This window comes from Alligator sinensis, unplaced genomic scaffold (assembly GCF_000455745.1).
Source record: "Alligator sinensis unplaced genomic scaffold, ASM45574v1 scaffold69_1, whole genome shotgun sequence".
NCBI classification, from domain to species: Eukaryota; Metazoa; Chordata; order Crocodylia; family Alligatoridae; genus Alligator; species Alligator sinensis.
In genome coordinates this window covers 804,763-829,635 of record NW_005842443.1, presented here as the reverse complement: position 1 = coordinate 829,635, position 24,873 = coordinate 804,763, and the positions used below count along the sequence as shown (strand labels likewise).

The 24,873-nt window shown below is 43.6% G+C and overlaps 1 protein-coding gene across 7 annotated transcripts in view; it reads right to left on the bottom strand.

Moving 5' to 3' along the window:
- DYRK1A (dual specificity tyrosine phosphorylation regulated kinase 1A) overlaps window positions 1–24,873 on the bottom strand; it is a 127,706-nt gene that overhangs the window by 28,306 nt on the left and 74,527 nt on the right. For 4 of the 7 annotated variants that reach the window (XM_014523090.1, XM_025212063.1, XM_025212065.1 and 1 more), the window contains one exon: window positions 1,303–1,502. In XM_014523090.1, the coding sequence (XP_014378576.1) occupies window positions 1,303–1,502 (200 nt within the window). Of the gene's footprint in view, window positions 1–1,302; window positions 1,503–18,277; window positions 18,419–24,873 lie in introns of those variants that run through there. The other 3 variants (XM_025212068.1, XM_025212069.1, XM_025212067.1) reach the window with 2 other exon arrangements.

Genomic DNA, 24,873 nt, shown 5'->3' with positions numbered 1-24,873 from the left:
CATAAAAAAGCACAAAATCCAATCAAACGCTGACATAAATATTTTCCCCCTACAATGCTCCTTCTAGAGGTAGGTTGTGAACTCCACACGCCTTTAAACACAGAAGTGATCTTTCTCATTCTTTTTCAAAAGGGAAAGCATATCCTCTGACAGTTAGGATCACCCACTCTGTCACTCTTGAGAGGCCTGCATTCACTTATAGATTCCTCTGAAAGATCTCAGCAACCCTTTTTTTTTATTGGCACCTTATCCTAAGTCTGAGAATCGTATATTTCTTGGGGACTGATCCTGAGCATCCTCAGTCTCTATCCTTCCTATTGTGCAGTTCATTCCCTCTTCACTTACTTTTAAAGTAAATTATATGTGAGTAAAGACTCTCACAACTGTAGTGCAGTGCATCCAAGATGATAGGGACAAAGGAGAAGTGACACTGTTCCCTTCTCTTCAGTTGGGCCACTTATTTAGCCTATATGGTGTTTTTCAGCTCTGCCTTAAAAGGTTAAGAACCAGAATTCTTAGACATATATGCACAGAGTAGCTGCTGGGCCAAGTTTCTAAAGAAAGTAATCTGCTTTCCTGTGAGATAAGAGGAGAATTTGAGAGGAAGGCTATTCAGGGAAAAGTGGGGAAATTTTAGCATTCTAAAGGTAGCAAAGGGAGGCAAACTGATCCTGTCAGCCATGGGGCAACCACCTTTACTCTTCATGTTCCTGCAGTATACCCACATGACCTATCCAAGATGGGAACCACCATCTGCAAAAAATGCCCAATACTGACGGGGCAGAGGACCACTGGTAAAAGTTCTGGTGATAGCCCAGGTTTGTTCTAGTGTCTTAAATTAGGATATTTGCACCAAAAAATTCTACAACTACTTTACAATCCAAAATTACTAACAAAATTCTCCAAACAATCTCTCCTGAAAAAAAAAAATGTAAAGCAATCAAATTTTAACTTAAATGTACATGTAGCAAGACTGTCCTCAGACTCATCCTTGGTAGACAAAAATTCCTATTTCATTACTTTTAACTCTATTTCTGTGATTAAAATAGTCAAAACAGAATTCTTCCTTTCAAAGTTTGCTCTTTATGAGTTCTCGGAATACAGCAAACTTTCTGAATTAAAAAAAAAAACCCCACCAAAAATAAATGTTGATCAGATAAAGATCAGATCGTTTATCAGGTGTTAACCTTGCTGATCATTGTTTCTTCTCTTCAAAAATGCCTCATGGGTTATGCATTCAAAATATTTAAGGAAAAAGCGTGCAATTCAAAAATAGAAAGCGTCTTTCTTGATAATACAAACCTGGTTGGCTAGAGGTTGTTGAATCTGGTCAGCATAAGTTAAGGCAGAAACCTGTTGGTCATTTATGTTCTGCTGCCGACGATCACTGTACTGCTGATGTGAATGGGACATCTGTCCAGCCATCTGAAGGCCAGCAGCATGGAATGAAAATGACGGTGCAAGCCGAACAGATGAAGGTTTGCATGCTGAAGTCTCTCCTCCTAGGAAAACAATATAACATTTTAATATAGCATTCATGCCCATGATATTTGCATCAGTTGACATCCATTGTCTTAGCCTACAAAGTAAACAACACTGGATAAATTAATACTTTGCACACAACCTTAGAGTTCAAAAAAGTAAAGAAAGCATTATTATTCCCCACTTGCAGTGGGGAATAATATGGAAAGGTGCAGCACAAAGGTATATTGAAAGCACATAATCAACTTAAAAATAATTTGTTTGAAAAACTGTTTACCTCCTACTGTTACAACTACCATTGAAATCTGTTGTAATTAAACAAAGACTGAAGGAAAACAGAACTTTCTGGTCCTTCACTTTATTTTATGCATTGAATAGAACCTTCTGGAAAGTTTGCTTAATTTTCAGTTCTCCCTGATCCCGTGAGTTTTTATACAGCTGCAAAGAACAAAGAATATTTTAAAAATTAGGGAAAATGTTGCAGTCACAGTAAAATCTGGGAGATAGAGACAAGTATAATTATGGCTGGGAAAAAAATGTTTCAAATGGTTATCTGATAAAAATACAGCACTGGGTCAATCAAAGCTATTCACAAATTTGTGTACAGATTTTGCTGGAAATTTTTTTTTCAAAAGGTCTGGTACTTTGTTTCAACATGTTGGAACAGAACGTTTAAAATTTATTCTTCAAAATTATTTTAATTTCAATTTTTTCTTACATTTACCTAAAACATGGAGGGGAAAAATTATCCAAAATATTCAAAATATTTTTTTTCTGAAAAAAACTGGAGAAAAAATTTTCAAGTCAACCTGAGCCCCCTCCCCTGATGTCAGTTTGGCCAGCAAACCAAAATATTAATTACTTACACAGCTCCAGAGAGTGGCGTAGTGAACTAAAAAATTAGATTAAACTAGACAAGAGCTGATGGTTCCTTGCTTGCCAGAGGTCACACATTATGATATGATGAGCAGGAAAGAACTTTGATTTCCAGACTCTCACTTCATATTTATACCAGAAACAAAGAAAAAATCTGCTGGTTTTACAGCTGATTTATTTGAAGTGGCATGAACACCAGTAAGCACCTCTATATTTAAGTAGAGTTAATCTTGTCTTGAGATAGCGCAATAGGCTAGAACATGGGTCAGCAACCTACAGCCCAGCCCGTGAAGCCTTGGCTTCAATGGCATTTGGTGGCAGGGGGAGCTCTGCCTGTGCCACCTGGAGTCAGGTGGCCTGGGCCTCGACAGAGGATAGAGAACTCACCCTGTGCCACACCAGTCAGGCACCAGGGGTTTTGGCAGAGGGAAGCTCTGCCCATCCTGAGCTGCAGCTGGACCACAGGGAAAAAAGTGGTGGAGGAGGCCAGGTCCTAGTGCCCACTTAAGTGGGTCACTTTGCCTCTCTCCCTCAACACCCCACCCACATCAAAGCATTGCCCACCTCGTATTAGAATGCTAAATAAGCTCTCAACATCCCATCCATACTTATTTTCTACACTTCTGTAAAAGAGCACTGGAGAGTTCTAATGATTTTACAACCAAGTTCAAAGCAGGTTTAATGGATATGTTGGTTAGCAAAATGGGGTCCAGTTGTGGAAATGCTAATTCTATTGGCTGTCCTGTAATGTTGAACTCACGGGAAATATTTAAAGGAAAAAAAGACATTATCTGGATATTTTTCTTCTAAAATTCCCTAACAAATAAGTCTTCAATTGTGAACACTAAACCAACAAAAGATGACATTTATTTAAACAAGATGATACTGAAAGCTTGTCCTAAAATAAATTCTCTCATACTGTGTATTATTATGGCTACACTTGCACAATGTAACATTTTAAAAACTATAACTATGTCAAGAAAGATACCTAAAGGGTATATTTTTTAATTTTGCTGATACACAACACCTTGGAAAAACATAAGAATTTTAAGTTGCAAAAACATTTAAACAATTACAATTCTTAGCGACTATTTTAAATATGGTGTTAATTCAGAGCCTGTGTGCATGCTGTGGCAAAAAAGTGAATACACTCTACAATGACAAGATCTCAATTCTTGAAAACCATTTGTTTATTCAATCCTCACTAAATTATTTCTACAAATTTCTATAATACAACTTTAGCTTCCTCCAAACCATAAATTAGTTGCTAATCAAGCAGCAGACTGCCCATAATGATACCCAGTTTAGTATTACCACTAGTTCAGCATCAATAGGAAAGAAGATGAAAACAGGGTTCCCCATTCCTTATTTCTAAGGAGACTTGTGGGGTACTGAAGGCATTTCTGGGATCTGGGGTGCCATCACTTGTATCAGGGATATCAATCTCACCACACCCCTCATGCCAGATCTGGACTGCAGGGGTCCCTGAAGGCCAGAGCCAGACCTGGCAGCAGTAGGGTGATGGGCACTGTGTTGGCACAGTCTTCACATGCCACCCAACCAGTGACAGCCATGCCCAACATGGCCCTGTAGCCCTGAATTTCACACCAGGCTGTGCTGGCAAATTCCCTGGCCTCCCAGGAGCTCCATGGGCATGAAGGAATAGCTCCATGTCCTGCATGCTTAATTTATGAGAGCTCTAGTGTCTCTGCTGATGTGATCTATGGTAGCGTACAGTGAAGAGTGAAAAGACCTCTTTCCCCTAACAAGTCCCATCCTCCTACACTCTTATCTATGACTCATAATTGACAATACAGAAGTATAATGTGTTGGTACTTATTTTAAAAAATTAGACTTTTTACTACGATTTCCAACCATGTACTCGCTCAGAAGTTCCTATTCTTGTGATACTGGCCAGGACACTTAAATCAAACACCTTGTCCTTAAGTATGCCAGAAAAAGGGAGAGCTTACATTCAGCATTAGCAGCTCATCTCGGAGAGCCTCAGCTACTGTACTTTTCTGAAGTCCACATTTCTAACTCCCACCATTGACTTCAAGCTTAACTAACTTCGACTTAGTGACCCACATTGCCCATTCTATCATACAGTACAGGAAGCAAATCACTCTAACTCAATTAACTCCCCCTCTGGGGAGAAAACTGGGCTACAAGAGGCAACTGCAGGGCAAGAGACAAAAAAAAAAAAATTAGGTGGCTTGTTCCAAAAACATGGTAAATTCTGTAGACCAAATACTGAGCCTGGTAAGATCTTGACAAAAACACCAAACTCCACAGCCATGAAATCACAGAATCCACACAGCTCTGAGTTAAATGAAGGAGTTTATTAGTTAACACCTCTTAAGTCTTAAGAGTTGTGTCAGGCATTCTTGCAGAGGTCATTTCATTGTTTGTAAGCTGTTCAGAATGTTAACGTTATCTCTGAGACCAGGATCAAAACAAAAAGCTTAGATTCAGGAGCACAATTTGGTAGGAAAGACTGTATTCAAAGACAAATACCATAGCTGCAGGATTCTGGAATACTTGGAACCTTAGGTAAACTGCTCAATAAAGCAATGAAAATATAATCATATACAGGGCATAAGTTTAGGAATACATAAAAATTAGGAAAAAAAGATTTTTCATGAGAATTTTTCTATAGTCAATCACTGTTAGTACATATTCTTAGTGCCTTAAGAATATTACAATTCTTATTTAAATGATGTATGTTAAAGAAATCCCAATGAAAATTACTACAATCCTTTCCTTTAATAATTTTTAAAAAGTATAAAAAATAAGCATGAAATAGACAATTTTTTTCCCCTATTTGTATTGAGACAGCAACTTGGAGTGTCAATGACAGAACAGGACTTTCGTGTAGTAGGTAATACAACAAACAGACCAAAAAAATCCCTGCCCCCAAAATTGACTTGATATTGCACAGAAAGTTATATTAACTAGAAGTGCACCGATATATTGGTCCATATCCTACCAGCACCAATAAAAGGAAAATTGACATTATCGGTAATTGACTTTTTTGGCCAGTATAGCATTTGTGTGCGGGGCGAGGGAAGGCTGCCTGCTGCAGGCTCAGGGCCAGGGGTTCTGTAAGCCTCCTCACAGTGTGGAGGCTGGGCTGGGGCTCAGGGCAGGCAGGTGGTGGCACTGGGAGCAGGGGCTCTGGCAAATTTTGGGGTGGCTCTGCTCCACACCCCACCCAGGCAGCACCTACCCCAGCCCCACTCCCTCCCTCACCTTGGGGGCCTTAATCTGCCCTCCCACCCCCACAGACTTACCAGCTGGATGCTGCTCTCCACGTTGCTGGGCTGCATATCGTCAATCAGATCAGTATTGGCTGATATGGCTAGTTAATAATTGGCCATCAGTATCGGCCAAAAAAAATCTTTATCAGTGCACCCCTAATATTAACTAATCTTGCTACTTTTTGTTTTACCTATATTTTTTTAAGCTATTTTGTAATATATAACCCAACATAGGTACTAGCAAGCCCTGAGGTGGAGACTAGGTCCCATGATATATTAAAAAAATACAGTGAAAACACTTTTAGAAATATCTCAAATGTAAACCTGTAAAATAAATGCATGAATGAATGACTGAATGAATGAAACCTGTGCTGCATCTATTTGTTCCCAACTTGAAAGACAGCCTTGGCACAAAATAATCCCTAGAACATCAGCAGCAAATTCTGTTCTCTTGTGTTTATGTTTTTACAATTATGGATATTACAATTTAATAGCTCTCCAGAGCTGTTAATGGATCAATTTATTGATTTTAAAAAGTAAGAAAAGGTTTTATACAGGCAGTCCTTGATGTATGACTGACTTACAACAAACGGCATTTACAACATTTATAAATTGACATCCTGTTTCAAGGTTCCCATGCCAGTTTCACCTTTACAACGGTCGACACAGCTGCGTCCAGCTAGTAAATTTGTTTACTAGAAAATTTACTAATTTGTTTACAGGGCAAGGGGACATTGTCCCCACCCAGGCAGTAGGCAGCCCCCTGAGGACAGGATGTAATGTCCCAGCCCGGGCCAGGAGACAGCTGTTTCCTGGCCCGTGCTCCCTGCCAGCCCCTGGACTAGCACCTAGGGGGAGCCTAGAGCTCCCCCTAGGTGGCAGCAGGGGCCCATTGCAGGGCCCCAGGAAGCAGAAGCAGTTTGCTGCCACTAGCAGCAAATCTGCTCCCGCTTCCCTACATGTGTAGACACCTGCCTGGGAGCATTTACTTGCGAGGAGTTTATTCGCAAGTAAATTGATCCCAGATCAAATGCATGGGTAGACATGCCCACGGTGCACAAAGAAAGGTTATAGTGCTACAATGCTAAGAAACAGCCTAGTATTGTAGAAATGGGTGTGCAAGATGCCGCCAAGATGCCTAAATAAAAAAAAAAACTCTTCCATTTAACTTTATAAGTCAGTCTAGATTGGGGGGAATGGGAGGATTTTCCCCAATCAAAATTTCTAGAATAAAATGTTCAGAGCCTCTATAATGTTTTATAGCTGTCAGCCAGCCAGCATCCAAGCTTTAACATGTAAACGATTCTGGTTCTGTGTTCAGAATCATACTACTGATCTGCAAAACTATTCTGGGCAGAACAGACAAAATGATCATAGGCTGCAAGTAGAGATCCATCAGACCCAAATACCAGAACTGACTGGTTGTCCAGGCCAAGGCTATCAGTATAATCAATCCAACGTCTTTCCTTAGTTTCCTCAGAGCCCTAAGTATAAGACCAACAGAAAGACATATTAGTCTCTGTGCCCAACTAGAGGAAAACACTTAGTTTGTGGCAAATAGGATGATTAACAGACACATGAACTTGAAAAAAGTTCTGCAACACTAGGGTGTTCCCTGGCCATTTGTGGTTGTCAGGTAAGCAGTAAGAAGGTCAAGGGGAAGCTGACTGGGCTGGGAGCTGAGCTTGGGGAATGTCTCCCTGAGACTGGCTCCCACCACCACTGGCTCTAAATTGCACCCCCTTCCCCCCTAGCAGGCAGGGAACAATGCTGCTTCAGTAGCCAAGCAGAGCGAGCAGCAAGTCAAAGTCTCTGCCTGCTTCTTACACCAGGAACTCTGGTGTGAAAAGCAAGAAGAAAGCAACTGATGGCTGTTCCTCTCTTTGCCCCTCCCATCCCCCCAGTCTGGGATGGCCTGAGATCCCCACCATGCCACTTCCAGACCAGAGTGATCCCAGTCTCTGGAAGGTAGAGAAACCTTTCCCCCTAGCTCCACTCTTCCTCATTCCCAGGAGGAGTTAAGCTAGGGGAAAGTGTAGACCTGTTCAGTCTCCTGAGATAAACTTGCCCAGGAGCAATTTCTACTTGGTTGTCGTCAGGTTATTTTTATCTGGAGTGGCCATTTTTGCTCCAGGAGAAAAAGCCTGCATACTTTTGGTTTCGACCAGAATAACAGCCATTCTCTCAGTAGAAACTCAATGTCTGTACAAGACAAAGTTTTCTTCTACCAGTAAAGCTGCATCCAATCCAGTGGTTCTGCCAACATATCTAAAAGCTACAGGCTATCTTTTGACACTTTTAGCTAATGCGGCTATGCTAAAAGAAGCTTGTAATATATAAACTATGTCTGAGAATTGTGCACTCAGATGGTCTGCTAGTTAGCTCGGAATTCATGGAAGATGAAGGAGCAGAGCTTTGACAAAACACTTAAACCCCAGTGAAGAACAACCTCCTGACATCATGGAGATGGTCTAACAAAGTATAATATGGGACTGTTTACTTGGATCTAGAAAACAAAGGAAGAAATGTTTTTGTATGTTTGGCATGTAACTCCAAGTTCAGAGGTTTATGTTCAGACAAGATTGCTGAAGACATAACCCTTTACTATCTAACAGAGCTAAACAAAAATTAATGTATATACATACACCCTTATGTAACACCCTCACAATAACAATATAAGAGATCTGCAGAGATAAATGTGAATAGGCCTTCTGGGTACTGAAGAAAAAGTTATGTGAACATCCAAGACTTGAGAGCCAAACTGCTCAGCTAAATTTGTAGTGCAAGTCAAGTGTCTGGGGCTGACCTGTGAGCAGGTTTTGCAAGAAAAAGTGCAGGTACAACACCTGGTGACATGTATGAGCAAGAAGCTGTTTCCACAAGAAACTGAATATTCCATATCAAAAAGGAATTTATGGTCATAAAATGGCCAGTTGAAAGCTATTAATACACTACTTGCATGGAAGACTCATTGTCCAAAAAGGTCCAAGACAGAAAACAAAGATTCAAAATTCCAGGATAACCAGGTGATCCCTCACACTTTCACCACCATGACTTCACTATTCAACACAAACCAGGATGTTAAAAAACAAACAAACAAAAACCCTACTGATGGATTATTTTTGTTTTATCTCAATGACATACACTGAAGGAACAGTGAGAAGCAAAATCTGACATAATGAACTGCCCCATGGGGGAAAACCTAAGCAGTCTTCTACCCAGTCTTCTAGTGTTAGGAAAGGACTGGAGCCTAAATATGCCAGACCAAGGTCATTCTGGGCTGGGATGCTGATGAGAGTACCAAGAGGAGAACCATTCCAAAGGGGCAACCAAGAAAACATTTAAGGAAGAACTTACTGAATTTGTAGAACTAGACACAGGCTGCAGGTGGACTTCCTCAGTAGTGGACTTTGGATTGTCCAGACTGATTCAAGAATGTGTAGGTATCATACAAGATTTCTGGACATATTACAATACTAACAACAGATATAAATAGATATTTAGTTCAAGAACTATATATGATCCAACTCATTTCACTATTCCTTCTTCCCCTATACTGTGTGGTGATCAACTCATCTTGATTCAGCAGGCAATAGCTTCTATTCAACTTACATAATTCAATTCCATTTACATTATACCAGTATTAAAACATAATATTTTATTTCATATGGAAGCCTCTGAATGATCTAATGTTACCTCCAATTCACTTTAAAGAATGAATGCTGAATGCCATTTTCTCAGTCTTTTCAGTGAGCACCCCTCCCCAGCTGCCGATTGGCTAAGGGGCCCTGGTGGCCCTGCCCCATGTCGCTGATTGGCAGAGATGACTGCCCTTCATCTGACCCCACCCCTCACCACTGATTAGCAGAGAGGGATGGGCTGCGCAAAAGGCAGCGCTCTCAGCCAATCAGAGACAGAGGGACGAAGGGGCAGCTGCTATCTTGGCTGCTCCCCTTTGTGCCAGCAGCTTCCCCCTCCCTTCAACCACTGGCAAGCTGTGAGGCCAGACCACAGTGGTGCTGGCTCCCACTGGGGAGCCAGCATTTTATTTTTAGTAAGTTTTTTTTCCTGGTGATTCCACACAAAAATCACGGAAATCGCCATTTTTCATGGTGTTCGCAGAAGTCGTTGTTTTGCGTAGCTTCTGCAAAAACTGCAATCTGAGTAGATCCCTAGACATAAATCTTGACATAAATGACCTGTCCAGCCTGCAACTCCTAGGCAAAAATCACTGAGGGAGTAGTTTACAGAACTCTAACCTGGATGCTATAGCTGGGCTTTACACAAGGACGTAGTGAGCAAAATTCTTTGGTGTCACTAAAAGATAGCCTCCTTGTGGTTATGGATACACATAACCATGGATATTTTGCTGGGATAAGTTCCTAACCTCACTGTCAAGATGAGGGTTTGTCAAGTATCCAGGAACATTCCGAGCCACAGCAAACAGCTGCAAAGGACCACTGACATACTCTAGCTGTTTGCTGAGAAATGTATTTCAAAGGTTGCTGCTTCTCCAATCAGCTGTACAGGACCACTGATGAGCTCCAGCTGAGTGGAAAAGCAACATCCCTTGAAGTAAAGACCGAAGCAATCAGCCGAGTGGCTCATTCTTAATTCAACAACCTGCTGAAAATTAAACAGGTTATGAACTATCCTGATTGGAAAAATCTGGGTTCTACTACATATCTTTGCAGTTTAAATTACTGGACAGTAGGGCAAAAGGAACAACTAATCAGTCTACAAGCAAGCTGAATTAGGTAGCAAAATAATTCCCTGACTCAAGACATTCTTTTCTAGAACCCAGTGCAGTGATTTTAACTACTTGCCTTGCCGAACAGGCCTGGGAGGGTCCACAGATGCTGAAGTACACCAATATAAAACCCTATGCCTGATCCCACTGATTGGTTCTGATCTGCATGAGGCCTACCATATTTACTTGATTCCAAGATGAGGTTTCCCCTACCATTTAACATGCCAAAAAAAAAAAAAAAAAAGCACCTCATCTTAGAATCGAATACAAGGGGACTGGCAGCTGATGTGGCTCAAGATCCAGCCCCTCCTGCACAGGGTTGGAGCTGTAGCCACACAACTGCCTATCCCCTCCACCCCTCCCACTCTGCTGACTATATCAGCCATCTCCCCACGCCAACCTCTTTCCCCAATCTCCACCCCCACAATGCAGCCTCCACCTCCCCACCTGCCATTCTCCCTTCCCCTCTTGCTTTTGCTCCATGCTGGCAGGCTCCATTCACTCTGCACCCTGAGTCACTGAGCACAGCCCCAGCCTGGCCACACAGCAGCGCACAGATGCTACATGGGCTGGGCTCATGCTCAGTGCCCTAGGTTAGAACGGGGCTAGAACCTGGTAAGTGTGTGTTGGGAGGCAGGGAGGGGGACCAGAGGCTGGGGGAAAGGGCAAGCCGAGTTTGAGGAAAGGGGCAGAAGGAGGAAACAGAGGCTGGGGCAAGGTCCAAGGCTTTGGTGGGAGAGAGGCAAGGGGCATGCACAAGCAGGGAACAAGCTACTTGACCTCCCCATATGACCTGCCCCCCCACTACCTGCCCCACTGCAAGGGGGGGGGGGCAGGGGGGGAAATGAATGACAGATAGCCCTCCAATAATTAGATTCTATACATGGAAAATTAATTTTAACAAATTTATAATTTTTCCATGCACAGAATTTAATCATCTTAAAATTCAGGGTCATCATGAATTCAGGTAAATATGGTGTATATCTTCAGAGAACTGTACATGTTACCTTTATAAAAGTGTCCCCACATATAATGGTTTACACTTGCACCCAATTCAATGGATGAGTGGCTACAATCATATTCTGATTTTCCTTATCATTCTCTCTAGATCGTCTTTCTTTAAGAAACCAGCATATCATAAAAATTGATACTACCACAAATCCAGAGGCACCAAACCTTTGGAAAATCCCTTCATCTTGTCAAATCCTCTCTGGGTTTGCTTCCTCAATTAAGACAGTCCTCTAGGGGCCCACACTAATCCTGAAGGGAAACTACTTGTACCCAGAGCATCATAAAAAGAAAAACTGGAGTCCAAATTTCCTTAAAGGTTGCAGAGTAGCTTTGCCGGGTGATTTTACTGGTAATTTAAAGGACACATTAATGTTTATTTTCAGTCATTTTTCAATCTCACCTTTGCAAGGAAGCCTACTAGAAACTGCTTAGTAAAATTAAACCTATAATTTATCTTTACATTTCCAAGTCTTTTAACAGAGAGACCTTTAGCTGCAGGCTCATGGTATCTAGCTCTGCATATAACAATAAGCATAATATGAACGCAACATGTTTATACCTACATAGATGCAAAGTATACACATTACAATATTTTCACGAGTAAGTGTTACACAACATTAGGTTTACCAATTAGTGTCTCCTATCCTTTCAAAATATGGAGAATGGCTAACCTTGAATCTCTAAAAACCAAGGAATACAAAGTTAAACATTCAATCTCTACCATGCAAATTTAACTCTGCACTTTCAGCAAATCCCCAACAGGACCCAATGCTATGGAACTTTTTAGGAACAGCACACACATCTTTGGGTGGTGGGGTGAGAGTGGAAACCTTCTCTTTGCTAAGGCAAACTTAGGGTTTATGTCAGGCATAAAAGATAGGAGATACATACCCCTGGCCTACACTGAACCGCAGAGCCTATCAAACTGACAATTACTGGGGAGAGATTGAACCTCTTGTACATCCCTATTGACACAACTAACTAAATTTAGCACTGAAATAAGGAGTATTTAATCTGTCAAAATACACATCTCTCTTCATCAGTCATGGCTCTGCCAAGCTGCTCAATATAGCTATATCTAAACATACCAAGTTCTGCAAGAGTAACTGCAGACAAATGTTGATATTGAATTGAGACACAAAACAAAAATGGCACATTTCTTTGATCCTTATCCATACCTAAACACTGCACATTTAAAATTCAGGCCAGGAGGGACCATTAGATAGATCATCTACACCACATACAGACATCCATTTCTACTGGTAAGACAGACATTTCTACCAGAAAAATTCTTATGGGCAGAAAATTCGGCTGGGAGCTGGAGCACGCACACATTCCAGCCCCTGACTACACAGCACTACACAGGTGAGATCTCCAGTCAGGGGACAAGAGACAGCTGCTCCCTGAACCATCCCTGCCCTTGGGAAAGCCCATAACTTAACCTATCCTCTTCCTTGTCTGGGAAGTGGATAGACTGTCAATAGGTAGCCCCCCAAGCTTTTAATGGCTTCGTGTACAGTCCTTGGAGAGGGAAGAAGAAAGAGCAGAAAACTGTGGGATACTGGGTGTCTCTCTCCCAAGAGAACCATGCAGGCCCCAAATTAGATCAGGAGGAAAATGATCTTCCTTGTAGATAACAGATCTTACTTCTTGTTGAGGAGCCATTTTTCTGCTGCAAAAGAGCCCTTTCACATGTCTATACTCTCGATTTTGTACTAGAGAAAGGCTTTTCTCCTGGTACAAATGGAATATTTGTACATGGTCTTAGTATGGCCTATGGTAGAACACAAGCCAAATAATTTCAGCCAATTACTCTTGTATTAAGCCTAATAATTTGTGATCGACTAAAAAGTCTTTCAGTAAGGTAACTCAGTTTTGATTTGAAGACATCACAAGATGGAAAATTCATATTTTACCTTCATAAATTCCACTCCTACCAAGCCATCCACAAGGGTTACTGACTGTTTGGGTGGGGGTGGGGGGAAAGAAATGCATCAACAGAGATAAAAGTAAAGTTATATAAGTGGTAGTACATATTTTGTATTTCATGGTACACACAGTTTCTAGAATTTTATAATCAGGTACTATCTGTGCGGGCCGGGAGCGACCCAAGCCCTTTTCCGTGCTGCACGCGGGCTGTGGCCAGCAGCCCGGGCACGCCGGGTCGGAGAGGGAAGGCCGTTGAGCTGGAATTAGGCACAAACGCTTAGCGGTAGTTTAAAAGATTGTTTACTTACACCGAGATGGCAGTGGTGTAGGCTGGAAAACTTGCTTGAGTTGCGGTTACAGACAGACAACACAGACGGTCTCGTGGAGGTTGCTAGGCTCCACGGAACAGAGCTCCGGATGATCTGGGTGAACGAGCCACCAAAATCAGAATCGTAGGTATGTCTTATAAAAGTTGCGCTCGAAGACGGGAAGAGGTGGGCGATGGATCAGGTCGCCAAACTCCTCTGAATCTCACACAGGGTCTCTATTACCCTGCCGTGTATCCAGAGTCCCCACGAGATGGATGTGGAGTCCTCTTCGGCTTGGGCGGAAACTGCTCCAGCCTCTTATACGGCTAACAGGCCAATCGTTAGCCGCCATGTGGGAATAATTTAAAACTAGCCAATAGTGGGGAACGAATTTACATACCGGTGGCGGGGAACTCTTTTGCACCGTGCATTCCTCTTACAACTTGAGCAATGCACTCTGCAAAAGAAGCTGCAGAAAAGGCAGGAAACTCGTCCCTGCACCGGGGTTTTCCTCTGCAACAGGAAACTCTCCCATGCAATGAAGCTGCAACTTGGCGGGGATAATTCTGGTGCCGAAGCACACACAAAATCATGCCTTTGGGTCATGACACTATCCATCTTAGATAATACAAAGCATTACTACAGAACCGTAACTGCATTTACTTGTCATTGTATACATTTCCTAAATTTCTCAACACAAACACACATCATAGCCTAACCTTACTGTTTCTTTCATTTTGCCGTACATTGCTATGCACCATTTTCTTGCCCTCTGCCCTCACCACTTTTTTTACCTTTGCTGTCACAAACATATTCCCAAATACAGGTACTCCTCATTTAACATTGTCCCAGTTAAGGTTGTTTCATTATTTCATCGCTGATCTATTAGATCATACTCATTTAAAGCTGCGCAATGTTCAGTTATAACATTGGCTGCCGCCTGCTAGTAGGTAACTACTGTAATGCAACTGGATTCACTTAACATTGTTTCGCTTAAAGTCGCATTGCTCAAGAACGTAACTACGACATTAAGCAAGGAGTAGCTCTATATGCTCCACCATTGTTTTTTTGCCATTTGGAGACAGGAGGTCATGGAAATGTAAAGCAGTACAAACATCTCAATAAGCTGTTCTCAGCTGAATGAGAAACTGCAGGAGAGAAACACTGCCTGAAATAACTCAGGGGTAAAGTATTCCATTCAGCGTAGTAGGTGTTCTCAAGTTAGCCCACCCTACCAAAGTTTCAAGAGCTTTTGGGCCTATGCCAAGCACCAAGAATGCCAGTCCTCAGTACTGTGTTCTTGATTCATGCTCTGATTCTGCCTAGTGTCAATTCTCAACTACAACGCCAGTACTCTGTGTTGCATAAGCACTGAACATGCATGTTTTCAGCTCCTTGATATATCCCAGTTCTAAAGTGCCTACACCGTGCAGTTAACATGCTCAGTCTTTGCTCTACATCCCAGTCTAAGAACTTGGGCATGTTCTGAATGGAAGACAAATGTGTGGTCTGCTGTAGGAAGGTTGGGGGAACACCACTGAAGTCTGTTCTACTTCAGTACTGCACAGCTCTCACCACCTTCTTTCCTCTTTACACTCTACTCAACTGCTCAAATCCCCTCTTTTTCCCACAGAAGCTTCAGCATCAAGGGGAGAGTTAAGCTAGAGTCTGTTCCCCTCTACTGAATGAAGCACAGAGAAGATGGGGATTTCCAGGTTGCTTCCATGATTAAGAAGCAGTGGAAAGAAAGAGATGGCCTGCACTTGGCCTGGTACAACAGCTATGGGAAGAAACTGAAGGGGAGCACTTTCAGTAGAGGCCACGGATGCTTACACTCTCTAACATGTCACTGGAGAGGAGAATATCCATCCACAAGTGAATTTGCTATCAGCATTTCTAAGCTCCCAGACAGCAAAAGCACATGTATGTGTTGAAGAATTGTAGAAAAATAAAAACTTCGAAGTTTTTTGCGCAGGTCTAGTCAAGCTGTGTTAAAAACAACTGGGCTAGGGACAGAAGTTACAAATAAACTGGTTTAAGTGATCAGAAATTGGTTTAAACCTGTAACAGAACATAAGTTCAGTGCACATAAACCAGTTTCAAAATGGCCGAGACTAATTTAAGAGAAACTTGGTTGACTGTAGCATCAGAGTTAACTGATCTGGGTCAAACTGGTTTATGCAACTTCTATCCCAGACCCCTTCCTGGTTTAAGTTAAACCAGAGTCCTCTAGCATCCCAGCATGCTCTGCAGCCCTGGGCTAGGCTGTGCTCTCTGCTCTCTAGCCAGAACAAAGGCAGAGACATAGCCAGACGCATCCCAGAATGGCCCTGTTAAAGCAAAGTGGGCACGGATGGGGTTAATTCTTCCCTCCTTCCCCCTCCCCTCCCCCACAGTAGTTGAGTGGCAGAGGGTGGCTGGGGCTTGTAGAACCCAGCTGTGATCCCCAGGGGCAGAAGGGACAAAGGGAGGAATTATAGCCCCCCCTTTACCTTAATGGGACCATGCTGGGACAGCAGCTGGTCATGCCCCTGGCCCAAGAGCAGTGAGAGGAGGGGGAGGGGAAGAAGCAGCAGCCTGTCAGGGTGCCCCAGAGAGTGCAAGCACAGAGGGGGTTTATTCCCCCCATCCCTTCTCTGTCCCACTGGCAGGGACCGCAGCCACCCCAGCATGGCCCTGTTAAGGCTAAGGATTCAGGGAGGGGGTTAATTCTGCCCCACTTCCACCAAGGGACCTCAGCTGGGGCAGAGCAGCCCATTCCCACCCCCCCTGATTGCCAGGCAGGGAGTGGGACTTTGTCCCGGCCCCAGAGGGGGGCCCCTTCCACCTTCTCCTCCCCCCAGCCACCGTGGCGCAGGGTAGTGGGTCTGTGCGGCACTGACCAGCCTGGCCCAGCCTCGGCGCAGGGAGCAGGTGTCACTGAGCTGCTGGATAGGGCCCCACCCCCGCAGCCTGGGCCCACCCTGCTCAGCCTTGGCTGAGGCAGCCTCATAGTGGGGCTGGCTTGGGGCAGGCTGCGGAGGCGGGGACCTTCCCAGAGGCTTCGACTCAGTGACAGGGAAGTTGAGCCCTGTCAGCAACAGCAGCACCCAACCCAGGTAGTTCACTGCCCAGTCAGCTGCTGCCTGTGCGCACTGGGCCAGGCTACTCTCACTGACAGGTCTCAGCTTTCCTTTCACTCAGCCACAGCTGCTGGGAAGGGTCCCACCCCCACAGCCCTGACTCCGCTGGCCCCACCATACGGCTGCCTCGGCCAGGACTGAGCAGGGCCCTCTCGGGTTGTGGGGGCAGGGCCCCTTCCAGTGGCTGTGGCTCAGTGACAGCCGCTCCCCATGCACAGGCTGGGCCAGGCCGGGCAGCACCGTAGAGCTCCCCACCCCGCAGCAGTGCGGAGTGGGAGGAGGGGAAAGAATGCCCTTCTGGGGCCAGGAAGCACTGCACAGAGCCCCCCTGTCTGCCTTGTGGTGGCAGGGAAGAGGAGGGGGAGTGGGGCGAGTCTCTTTCCGGGGCCAGGCAGCAGAGCTGTGTGCCCAGATTGCTCCCAGCTTTCAGAGAACTACTGCGGTGGGCAGAACTCTCCTTCTGCCCCTCCTCCTCCGCCACAGAGGTCTGGCCATGCCCCTGTCTGGCCATACACCCTCTTCCCCCACCCTCCGAACCCTGCAAGCCAAGGTGAGGGTTTAAACCCCTCCTCAGTCTTACTCAGGCCTGTCCAGGCTTGGCCATGTCTCCTGCCCCGGCTCAGCTTCCCTGCAGAAGGGAAGGGAGGGCTGCTCTAGTGCCCCCAGTCTTCTGGCCTGAGCCACTACAGGCATGTGGCTGCATTTCCAGAATGAAAAGTGAATGTCTATCTACTTGCAAATTGGTTCCATCTTTGCAGGGTAGGCTAACCTGCAAAGACTGAACCAATTCGGGCTTGGGCTTTTTTAATGTGTCCCTAGCCCAGATGTTTGAACTATCCCTTTCACTGAAAAATATTTTTTCTAGGGCTATGCTGGCCCCTCAGCTGCCATGTCATAGCATAGTTCTGCAGAGGGAGGTCAACTTGTGAAGGGGAACAGGCCTCAACCTTGAATCTTCTCTCTCAACATCAAACACCTTCTGTACTGCTTCAACACCAAAACACACATTTCCTCTAACTATTCTGCATCCCATCCCATATTCCCTAATTCTGCTTTAAAAATATATAGGTATGTGGAAATTCACAAGCCTTTCTTGCTTGGTGATGGGAGGGCACAGATCAGGAACTTTGTCCAAATGATCCAGCAATTTGTTTTTCTTTGATCACCTCAGTCACAAAAAGCTTCCCAGAATCTTTCATCTTCCCTCTAATTAATTAATGGAAATGTAACTGACGGCAGAATCACAGAATAGTAGGTGGAAGGAACCTCTAGATGTCTAGTCCAACCCCATGCCTGAGGCAGGATCATCCATATACGAACCATCCCAAGAAAAACTTTATCTAATCTGTTACTAAAACTACAGTCAACCCTGTCACACAATAGCCTGGGGACAGTGGTGGCCAGTGGCTGCTGCAAGAGCTGTTAAAATACATTTGAGAGATCCAAGGAAATGGGTCACCCTCCACCCCCAACAGAAGAAGGCAAAAACCCCCATGGTCCATACACCAATCTGACCATGAGGTAAAACTCCTACCTGACCTCAAAATATTGCAATCAGTCTGACCCTGAGCGAAAGGGCACGACCCTCTAGCCAGGGACCTCCAGGTTTTCATCTCAACAGGAACATTGCTGCACCCCAGTCAAAATCTCCAACCTGGCTGCAGCTAGCACCCAATGCTTCTGTGGCAAATAAAAAAATAAAATAAAGATCCCCTGATGCCTGCAGCAACAGGAGGAAGGAAAATAAATCACTTCCAACCCCATGTAGCAACCAAGAAAAGTCTAGAAGCATGGGAAATACCCACAATAAAGCATAAGCACAGTTGAACCTACATCTTCCCTGACAAGCAGTTGTCTAACTTCTTCCTGAACAGCTCCAATGATTAAAAATCTACCCAACTCAAGGACACAGTCAGCCAATTCACAGGGCCAGCTGCCACTTTTGTGGGTTAATTGTGCTGGGCCCCTCATGCCTCCAACTGGCCGAGAGGCCCTAGTGGCTCTGCCCCACACCACTGATTGGTAGACAGGGCTGTCTGTCATGCAGTCCCACCCTCGCCACTGGGCCCTCTCAGCCTATTAGCTGAGATCTTGCAGCCATCTTGCTTGCTCACCTTCATGCCAAGCTGTGTGGACAGCAGGATTCCTGGGTCCCACTGGGGAGCCAGTATTTTATTTTTAATAAGGTTCCCGCTCCCAACAGATTTCATGGATATCGCCCAATTTTGTGATTTCTGCAAAATCTGAAATCACAATTTGAGTAGGACCCTACCAATGATGGATACACCTAGGCAGTCTGTTTCACTGCCACACTATTCTAACACCCAAAACCTACTTTACGGCAACTTCAAGCTATTTGTCCATATCCTGCTCTCTGCAGCACAAGGGAAAGTACTTTTCTTTATGACTGTCTTTCAAATATCTGAAGACTGATATCATGTCCCCTCTTTTCTATAAGAGGAACATGCCTGCTTTTCTTTTTAAATTTAAAAAGAGACTGCATCCGAGTATTTTTAAGTGCTCTAAGAATTACTCAAGTCAGAAAATTTAGTCTCTGAGAAATATTTCCAAGACAAATTCCTGCAGAATGCAGAAACATCTGTAATACCAACACCAAGGGTAGTGCTTAAACCAGGATGAATAAAGCAGAGAATGTATTTAAATAAGTATATATATCATTTTTTTTAAATGTCTATCTGATTTTACAAAAAACTCCAAAGGCTGAAACTTACTACACTCTATTAAACCTTTAAATTAAATATTAAACAGTAAGCATTTGCTGCTGAAGTTTTAATGAACTGATAGAAGTAATTGGCTAAGCATCTGGAGCACCATGCTGTGTTTACATTTTTTGACATCAGTAGCAGGTGCAAAAAGAACATTTTTTTTTCCCAGGTTATTCGACTAGTTCTGTTCAACAATTAGTTCATTCAAAGCAGAGAAACTGAAGGTTGAATAAGCAGAAAAACCCTGGACTTTTACTCATATATCAGAGGAAGAAACTACATGCGAGAGGATGAAATCTTCTAGTTCTAAAATCTTGAAAGACATACTAACCAGATACAAGTGGAACTTAAAAAAAAGTATTGTTTGTAATTAGTAAGTCAGTTTTACATACTAGCTTTCTTGATACATTTTCTTGTGTATTCAGCACATTTGTGATAACTTTATTTAAGAAAATGTAAATGCTGTTTTCAAGCATATTTATTTGAATCCCAATCTCTACAGTTTGATATAAATCACAGGTAAAATATTAATCACTTAATAAAAAAAGAAATGCATCATTCATCATATTCTAACACAATAAAAATGAAAAAAATAAAACCGTATAACTGCTTAAATAAATGTGTAAATTACATACCCTCCTGATCAGCAGAAATACCAAATTATATTTAAAAGATATTTTTATTTACAAATAGGCATGTGTTAATGATTGCTAGTTAGCATTAACTTTTCTTTTGGAAAATAAAGTACTAAAATAACAAAGACTAGTATTTTGGGGTCCCCCCCTCAAATCAAGGTTTCCTGTCAAATTATTTAAATCATTGTTAAAATTAATTATTTAATCCATTTATCCTGGCTGTGAGTTATTGTGCCTGGCACGGTCAAGTTAAATGAGCATAGCACATCTTATGGCCAGCCAGCTTCTGTGACAACTGCATAGAAGCCCTCTGTTAGCATAGCTAAAGACTTGAAGAACAAATGGTACTCAACTTTTGAGCCCATAGACTAGATGAGCAACATGGGACCAGTCTGTGGACTGGGTTTGGTACACAGAGTTGGGCCCTGCCCTGCAAGCAATTGGACCCAGCCCCATGCACCAGGATCCAGCGCTGCGCACCCAATTTAGCATTGCAGGTCAACGCTATCTGGCCCATCAGGCTCCCTATGGATCCAGAAATTTCACTGCACAGAGAGTCAGTTATTGCTTCCTCTACTCCCCTGCCACCCAATTTTCAGACCCACTGGGGGCTTGATGGGTTGGATGACACAGTTCCAAGGACCAGAGCAGACCCGCAAGCCAGAGTTAGAGCATCCTTGTGGTAGCATCTATAACACTGTATGCTATAGTGCAACTGCCACCCTCAAATTCCTGACCCCTTCAAAAGTCCCAAAGAACATGATTAGCACCCCTGATTTAGTCAATCAAAGGTTGCTGTGCACTGGAAAACTCAAGTGATAAAGATACTTGTGGAAAATGAACCTCAGGTGCTTGCAAAAAAACTAAAAAAAACCCCCAAATTATTTGGTTGGGAGAAGGAAAGCCTTGCTCCAATTGAAATTCCTTGCTCAAATGAACCCAAATTTGGACTACTAGCCCTATCCTATTACAGGTACCAGAAGTGTTGAGACAATTCAAGTAAGCACATGATTTTAGATAACTCAGAGTAACTTTCTTTTAAAAACACTAGCCAATTCTCAACTTCACAGCAGAGCTGCTAGTGCAGTATAGCAATATGTTACATAGTTTTCTACAGTAAACTGAGGAGGGTTAGAGCAGGGATCAGCAACTTTTTTGGCCAGTGCCAAAAATACCCACAACATCAACTTGTAAGATGTTGGCATGTCAGGGGAGGACGGTAGGGGAGCCACCAGAGGTCTGATCCTTGTTGTGGCAGTGCAACCCCAGCCCCTTCCCCACCGTCCGTGCCAAGACACACATGCCAAGCAAAATGCCTTCATGTACCACACTCTGGCAGCTGTGACAGGGGTTGCCTACCCCTGGGTTAGAGTACAATTTTGTTTACTACTAAATAGGTTTTGCTTTGGTCACTTGTACCTTTGCCCAGCAACAAACCCAGACAAGGTACAAGAGGGAGTATTTTTAACTTTGTCTACACATACAAGTTGGCTGGAAAAACTACTGCAAAATAAGCCCTATACAGTGTATCTTCTCAGAGCAAAATTAAATCCTTAACTCAAAATCAGCTAGCTGCCTTCTTTGGTTCCATTCAATTAGAGAGGGACTGAGCTCTCTTTTAAAATGTCTTTTTTAAAGTTTCTCCCTCCTCCAAAGTCTTAACTCTAAATATAAGGAAAAATCCTAAGAATGCAATGCTGCAACTTTGAAACTAAGGTGACAATGATTTGTACACCAGTTTGTTCAATGAATTCTTCCAGTCTTTGGACTGCAGCGTTCCATTCTCCAATGATCCATTTCCTATATAGTCACAATCCTTTCAGATATCATAAAATTGATAATGTACTTAAGAATGATTATTTCTCAGAGCTTAATCCTGGGTCCTTTGTTATTCTGAATTAACAATATTTCACAAATATGATCAATCCTGTATTTCAGTCAGTTCTATCTTTTGATTTCCTTGTTTTTCAGTTACCCTTTACTCTCATATATGTTTAGTGATTAGTTGATGTGTAGGATGGATACCAGGAAAAAACAGGGAAACAGATCCTATGCCAAGTCTAAGCCATCTAGTTGACACTAGCCACAAAAATACACACCTTTACTCAGGAACGTAACCTTATTCCATGAAGGGAAAGGGCTGACGAGTGCAACCCGAAGAAGCTGAATCATCTTACATTCTCCCCTTCTGAAAATGGGAAACCTTATGCACTTCCACAAAATATTCTTATTCTGCCCAAAAAGGCACTTACCTCCTCTTCCATTCTCTCAGTGGGGCAATACGCTATGTGCTTCTGTCATGTCAAGATCCAGCTACATCCCAAGGGAGAAGTCCTGTTGAAATCCACCTCAAAGGGATGGATATCTACCTTAGCTACTTTAACTGGTGCATCTAACTGACAGGAGCAGTGACAGAAGAGAATGACAGCCTACCCACCTGGGCATTTCCTGGGCAGGTACCCAATAGCCACATGGCTCCCAGGAAATGGGAGATGTGGATCTTAGGCCTTCCTCAGCCAGATGGGACTTAAAACTATAACTCCCACTTGCCAGAAAAGTGTCCTAACCACCACGGTATGGGTCAGATGAGTGGTGCTCAATCTTTTGGGGCCCATGGGCCAGATGAGTCACACGGGACCAGTCTGCAGGCTGGATCAGTCCCTGGGGCCTGGCACCATCCCCTCCCTGCCCCATATACCGGGATTGGGCCCTGGAGGCCTGGCACTGCACCCTCCAGGTGGGATTGGGCCCTGAGGGCCCAGCACCACTCCCTCCTGCCCCCACAGGAGAGGGGAGCCCCACAGGCCAGATGACAGTGCTGTGACTCAGACTGGGGCAGCGGGTCAGGTTCAAACACCCTTTGGTTAGACAGTGGTTGTCCTCTGCCTTCCGCTGAAGTAGGCTCTTTGTATAGAAAGAAATACAAGCCACTGGGCCAAAGTGAGAGACATGCAAGATGAAACCCAATTCTGTAGCCCTTTTTTCCAATATGCTAAGTATCAAAAAGTTCCTTCGTATGGTTCTCTATTAAAAGAATTGGGGATTCACAGTTTATGCACTTCACAAATGGAATGAGAATGTAATAGAACTTAAGTCGATGTGGATGGCTAGACCTTTCTGGATCACTTCTGAGCATGTACAGTAACCCAGATTTACTCATCTAAGGACTTTTCCAGACTAAGAGAGAGATACACAAGGAAGGCAGATGTCTGTGTTTTTGGCTGCTCTGCAGAGTAGAAGAAAATTATTTTTAGTAGCTAAAATACCCAAAAACCACAGAGTTGTCACTTAAACATCTTGAAGGCAGAACAGGTTCTTTTCAGAAAAGTTTTAGAAGTACAGTACTTGTCACTGTTTTTCCCTAAGGCAAACTTTGCTTTATTCAATCCTAAATTGTTAGCAAGGGACTTAACTGACCTTTCCTCCAACGAGAAGTCGTTATGCTGGTATCAATCCAATCATCCAATTTTATGGACTCATCTCTACCATTGTTGTTTTTTGGGGTTTTTTTTTTTAATCTTGAGGTCCCTTCACATCTCACCATGCTCTTTGCTGCTTAGACTATTGTAATAGGATTTATATACAATTTCTGGCTTCCTCTTGCTATTCTAGTTTTTAATAACCATGGTGCTCATTCACTTATCCAGTAATGACACTTATTCATTCTTATTTCTATAACTTTGACTGTACTTAATCTCTACATGGGTTTTTTGCATTTGGTATAAAAAAAGAGTTCAGAGATAAACAGATTAAACTTAAAACGTTGATGCTGGATAAATGGCCACCACTTTTTAAATACTGAAAGTAATGGTAGATTTGGAACAGGAGGGAAGCAATGCTCTATGTGAGAGAACAACCCTTAGGGCAGGGACAGGCAATTATTTTGGGTGGGGGACCACTTACTGAGTTTTGACAAGCCATCATATCTGGGGCAGATAAATATTAATTTTCTAAATTTTTTAGAGGCCTCATTGGCCGGATAGAATGGCCTGGCAGGCCTCATCCAGCCCGCAAGCCACATTTTGCCCACTCCTGCCTTAGGATGTCTGTCACTTTAAGGGCTAGAGCAGGTGGCTGCCAGGTGGCTAATGAGAGCTGCCATTTTGGAAAGCGGCCATTTTGGGAGAGCTCTGTTATAAGAGCAGAGCATTTCGAGATCAGCTGCCTGGGAGTAACATTGTCTGGCAGAGCTCCCGTTCCAGGAATAACTGGGAGGTAAGGGTGAGGCTATGAGGAAGGAGAAGGCCTCACTGGTCCTGGGCATGACCTAAAACTGCACCCTGCCGAGGATGGGTGGCCTGGTGGGGCTTTTTCTGGCGGGACAGCCTCCAAGAAATGCCAGGCCAGTTACCTCCCCAGTGAAAGGTGTGTTGGAGCACCTAAACCCTTGCTCCCACCTTCAAGTGGGTTACCGGGGGGGGGGGAAGCTTATTGAGAAGTGCCTGAGTCCTATGGGGTGTTGGACCTTGGAGTGGGGGGCCAGGCACACTGAAGGAGCAGCATGTGAGCCCAAGGGACTCTGATCAGGCCCTGAGAGTTGCAGGGTGGAGTTGTGGGGCCAGGTATATTCAGGGAGTAGTGTCTGAGCCCTAAGGGGTGGAAGACCCCAGGCCCTAGTGTAAAGGGGTGGAGTTGTTTAAGAGGTGAAATATAAACACACACACACAAGCCAACTGCCCGTCAAGAATGCCTCCATCTTCTGTCTAGTCCTCGGCATGGCTTCAGAATCATGGCGATGCTTGGAGCACTCTGATTGGCTGTTTCTGTCAGCCAA